Here is a 5,587-nt window from a genome sequence, read left to right on the forward strand (position 1 = left end):
TGAAATATTTCCAACCCTTCTTGCAGGGGGAATGCTACCACAGTGGCATTTTCTTGGATGTGGACACTTCGGCAAAACTTCTTCTATTACACATTTAAGATCTCTTTTAGTTACATGTAATTCTAGATAACAACCACAGAATCCATTTTTAAACTTCTATTTTAGCTCCTTCCGCTCGGACTTCTCTAATAAAACTATCATACAGTCTTGCATTTGCAAAGGCACTCGACCATAAGATATTATCATAAGAAACTAGAAGGAATAGTTACTTAAGTGTCTTTAAATGAATGGATAATTTCCTATCTTAGCTTCTCCGTAAGACAGGATTCCTGACTGCTTGGTGCTCTTGGTCCTTGCAACTGCCTGAGTTTGCTCGAGCTCCAACCTGGGAAAGCAGAGTGGCACGTGCCATGGTCCATCAGTGCTCAGAAGTTGGGACTGTAAATCACTGACAGTCCTGGATTTGGCCCTGAGCAGCCCCCTGTGTGGTCGTGGCTTTACACATCCTGGGCTCAACGCTGAAAGGTGCCAGGAGCCTGTACATTCAGATCCATGGGAGAGAGAAGTATTGTGAATCAGCCTTAAATCTTGTTATTCAGCCTTAATGAACCACGATAACTTGTGGGGTGTCAGAGGCAGCTCTGATCCATCCTATTTCTGGAATATATTTATTATTCATTTCCTTTGCCTAATGCTGTATTGAACTCCAGGCCTGTGACCGAGACCAGCAGTGCGGAGGAGGGATGTGCTGTGCGGTTAGCCTCTGGATCCGCAGCCTGCGAATGTGCACGCCGATGGGAAATTTGGGAGAAGACTGCCATCCTTTGAGTCACCGAGTGAGTACGTCACCGGGGGGGCTGTGGGACCCGAGCTGGCAGGGCAGAAAGAAACAGGAATATACTGCGCTGTACGTCACATCGCATAAAAACTATACGTGGGGAAAGGGCAGGGAAACATCCCATGCGTTACAATACCCAGTCATTTGCATCTGTATGGAAATAGCGCTGAAGGTACCTACGTAAGGAAATACATTACTGTCAGAATTATGCTGAAGAGAATCCGAGGATGAAAGCACTACACGCTTTCCAGATTGTTTTCTTATTAGTTTCTTGTTGCCGTTTTGCTTCATTACATGATCCGAAACAGCTTTAGCAGTTCCCAAGCCCAACCCTGCCAATGCCTACACGTGTGAGCAGGAGCGTAGCAAATGTCACCGACCTCAGTGGAACTGGACAAGATCCCATCACAAGCATAAAAATGTCACCAGCCGGTGTTGGGACACGTGGTGCATCACTGCAGCACGGTCCCTGCCATCAAACAGCAGTGTCCCCTTGCGCTCCAGAGGCTGAAAGCCACTGGTGCCTTCAAAAGCCACTGAAAAGGTGCTGACACACACTTGGACTTGAGAAAACTCACCACGGGCTCTTTTCGCTTCTCTTCTACCTGCTAACTTCAAATATATATATATGCATACATATATGTACACAGACATATATAACACTAGTTACATATTAGTACATTATTATACGATACACTAAATCAGTGATATAATGATATTAACAAATACATTTATCTAAGGCTATAATTATTTATATTATTTGTACTATGAAAAAAGGCTGTTTATTTATAAGTAACACAAAAACCTGAATGGGATGTTACTCAGGAGCTTGAGAACCTGGTGATCTTCAGAGCCATCCTCAGGGAAGAGTATGGCCCAGGAGTCATCACATGTGAAAGATATCAAGGCAATAAATTTAGATTATAAATATGCAGCTAGTTAGCTGCCTCTCTCGCTGTCTCATCCAATGCCTGGCTTCTCAGCTCAGTATCTATGGTTTATTTTCCCAGTTTTAGGAAGTTCAAGGCGCCGTTCCATTACAGTTGAAGTTTTAAATCTTCTGCTGTGATATTTGGGACCAAATTCTCATTTCTATTATGTAATGTAGCAGGTTTTTCTTGTAAGGTCTCTTTACATTAACAGGAGTCTCAGGATAAGAGAACTTGTCTTCTAGGAGTTTTTTTATGAGCTTATTGCTATTGGGCAATAATTTATACTGTCTGATATATTTTAAGCTAATTGCCTGTATAATTACAAGCAGAGAAGAAGCCTGTCCACCCCAGACTTACAGTCATAGTCACTGATGTTTATAAGCTTTATGAGGTTAATTTTAGATTTAGATTCCTCACCCCACTGCTCTTCATGACAAACACAAGGCAAGTTGATTTACTGTAGTATGTGAAATCAGGTGTTTTTAAGGATGGAGAGTCTGCTCAACAGTTCCTCTCCCCTAAATATTTGGGTAGGGGGTAGCTGGGAGCCCAATTGCTCTGAGCACCAAAACTTTTCATTTGCGGGCAGGTGAGGTACAAAGCAGGCACCACCGTGACCGTGCCACCACCTCGGGGACCTCCAGAGGGACCTGGAGATACCCTGGAGGAGATGGTTGGCAGTTGAATTTCCACCTTCTAGTTACCTTCTCAGCAATGAGCTGGCATTGGTGTGGTGCCGTTAACCATCTCAGCTGGCATTGCAGAGGCACGGTTTGCAGGCAGGGCCAGGCAGGTGAGGTTTGGCAAGTCAGCAGGCAGAGCTGGCAGTGCAGCGGTGGCTTTGCTGCGGCTGTGCACCTTGCACATAACCCCCACATCTCTCCTGGGACCTCCCTTGTTTCCTTTTCACCTACAAACTCCCATTGCCTTGTGCTTATTAAAACTCAGTGATGGGCACACGACGTGGCAAAGCATGCAGTGGCTCAGCCGGCATCACCAGCACCGGCTCCGGGCATGTGGGCTCTGCCTGCTCCGGCAGAAGCTGCACACCGCGGCAAAGCACCCATCCTGCGGAGCTGTCACTCGCTGCCTATCCCCAGCCTGGTGTGTTATTAAGCCACGTCTTCAGCGTGGGAGTCCCGCTGAAAGGAACGTTTCCTTGCCGTGAATGTAACGTTTTGAATAAATCACTTGAGCTGTCAGAGGGCTGAGAGGTAACTCTGAGTCAGCTTTACCAGCCCAAGGAGCTCAGATTTTAGTTTTTTCAGCGGTGCTATGCGTGGGCACCTGAGAAGTGTGATTCCCACGGGGAGTCCCCGGCACCTGTGGTCGATGGCCTCTCCACTCACACCCAGGCAGAGGGGCTGTGGGGGATGGCATGGGGAAGCCCACGGTGCTCTTCAGGTGGTGCTGGGCAGGGGGCTGGCGCTGGCCCAGGGCACTGCAGGCGATGTGGGCCCCGCACTCGCCCCCCGCACCTGGCGGGGTGTCACTGGAGTCAGGCAGGTCCTTGGCGTGATGCACGGGAGAACGTGTAGGACTTTCTCCCGTCAATCTTCTTAAAGAGAAAATTTGCACATCAACACAAAACAAGCTTGGAATATTAAAATCGCAGGCTCAAAACACCCAGAAATCTGGAAATGGGGGAATGAGGGCTGGCAGCGGTGGCTTTGTACCTCTGTGCTTCCCTGGCTGCATCCTGCTGGATGCTCAGCATGTTCTGCCGGGTGGCAGCACCGCAGCTCCCAGCCACGCTGTCCCACCAGGCTGTACGGCTCGGCTCGGCTCATGTGCTGGCAGAGGCATGGCTCCTGTGAAAGACAGAGCTTGTAATCAAATTGTTAAAGAGTGTCAGTGTGTGTGCACGTCGTGGTGCAATTAAATTTGTTTAATGCAGTCCACATTGTGAGCTCCCTGCAATACAGGATGGCTGGAGGAGGGTGGGATGAAATGAGAAACCTCTGCCCTGTGGCGAAAAGGAGCCTGCTGGAAGGGAGGTCAGGCGAGACGACCTCCAGAGATCCCTCCTAGCCTGAATTACCAGGGGATCCTGTGCTTCCCGGGTCCGGCTACGTGGCTGACAGGCTGCTCTGTGCCGTACGACAATGCAGGAATCGGGGCAAGCAGAAACCCTCGCACAGTAAACACCCCAAAACGTGATGCTAAAGGCAGGTGTTGTTTCACAAGACTCCTTTATGAAATAGGAGTAAATGGAGAACACGTGTCTCAGATGTAGATTTACACAGCAACACGGACCATTACATTTTGCGCTTAACTGTGCCTTGACTGAGAAATGCAATGGGGTTGGCTTTGCCATCTGCTCTCCAGCCCCCGTGCCGCAGCTCGTGGGGATCTCCTGCCGTGGAGGGAGGTGGGCGGCATTCCCCGTATCCCCACTATTCGTCCGAATCCATCCTCCCCAAGCATCACCGCCGCTGTGCTCCCTGTCCCTGACATCTGTGCTCTTTGTCCCCAGGTTCCCTTCTCCGGGCGGCGGATGCACCACACCTGCCCGTGTCTCCCCAGCCTGGCCTGCATACGGACTTCTCCCAGCAAATTCAAATGCTTACCGGATTTCAGAAAAGAAGATGTCTTTTTTTAGCAGGAACTATTCTGCGCTAGAAAGAGCCACTCGATGTATTCTTTTTCTTGTTATTGTGATGAACAAGGTACTTGCCAGGGGAAACCCTTTACCATACTTTCCTGCCTCACCAACATTAAAACTGAAGATGAGATGATACTGTGCTGTAGTGGCCAGGGTTTTCAGGAGGGACTCGCAGTGGGGAATGCTTTCATTTTTGGGGTGAGCAAAATGACATCTGCTAAAGCAATACTGCTTTCTGAGGGTGGGAGCTTAATGATTTCTGAACCGTCTCGTGGTCTTCATGGTTCCAGCTTAACCCCAAAATGAAAACAGCCAAGATTATTGTCAGTTTTGGAAAATTTTGGCCGCGTCTTTACACTTGGGAATGCCTGAATCGAACTGAGAGTTGACTAATTGCATAGTGTGAAGCACGTGACAATTGCCAAAACCCTGTATTTACATTACATTTCATATCTTTATTAATAGAACTGTATTTGTAAGTTAGGCGCATCTCTAGGGTAAAAGTTTAACCAATAGATGTAGTTTTTACACTTTTTAAAAGTGGCAGGTGGAACCAAAGCATTTCAATATTCAAAGCATTAAAAGATTTTGTTATTTTAGTATTCTAAGATGAGAAGAAGTTGTTGTTACTTGAGTTGGTGTAAAACTACCTGATCATCTCAAACTATGTATTAAGATGTAGTTTATATTAAAAAAAGGAACCCTGAAGTTTATTGTAATGGGCTGCCTGACTTCTTGTATATGTATCAAATTTGCTGTGTAAAAATTCTGTATCAGAATAATGGCAGTATATGATTTGATTTATTTTAATATTATAACATTATTTTGTCATTGTGGTTTTCCATTTTTATTCAGTGTAATCTGTTATCACATACTCAATTCACCCAAGCTAGCAGAGCTCCTTACGGATAGTTTAGCAAAAGATTATATGCCTCTGGCTGGTCGTAGGGAAACACAGCAGATTACAAGGCATGAACTCCTCAACCGAGCTGCAGTCTTAGACGATGAAGGAATCTTGGTGTAGCTAATACGAGAGGTTTTTCTTGGCACATGCCTCAAAGGATCAACTTTAGCCCAGCAAATATAAAATTTGTGGGTTTTCTATGAAACACTGTGCAACTTCATATTTACTTGTGAGTCCCTGGAGCTGGAATTCCAATAGTTTGTGTGAGTTTCACACGTTTCTTGCTCTCAGACATGCAAACATATGCT

At 46.6% G+C, this 5,587-nt stretch overlaps 1 protein-coding gene across 1 annotated transcript; it reads left to right on the top strand.

Annotated features, from left to right (window-relative positions):
* Nucleotides 1–698: 698 nt before the first annotated feature.
* LOC104167061 (toxin MIT1-like) lies at nucleotides 699–4,372 on the top strand (the record flags this gene model as incomplete). The annotated part of the gene is made up of 2 exons (XM_009707185.1): nucleotides 699–836; nucleotides 4,247–4,372. Coding segments are annotated over 2 exons (264 nt in total), but the record flags the coding sequence as incomplete, so codon positions are not given.
* Between the last annotated feature and the right edge of the window lie 1,215 nt (nucleotides 4,373–5,587).

This window comes from Cariama cristata, unplaced genomic scaffold, assembly GCF_000690535.1.
Source record: "Cariama cristata isolate BGI_N322 unplaced genomic scaffold, ASM69053v1 scaffold29269, whole genome shotgun sequence".
NCBI classification, from domain to species: Eukaryota; Metazoa; Chordata; class Aves; order Cariamiformes; family Cariamidae; genus Cariama; species Cariama cristata.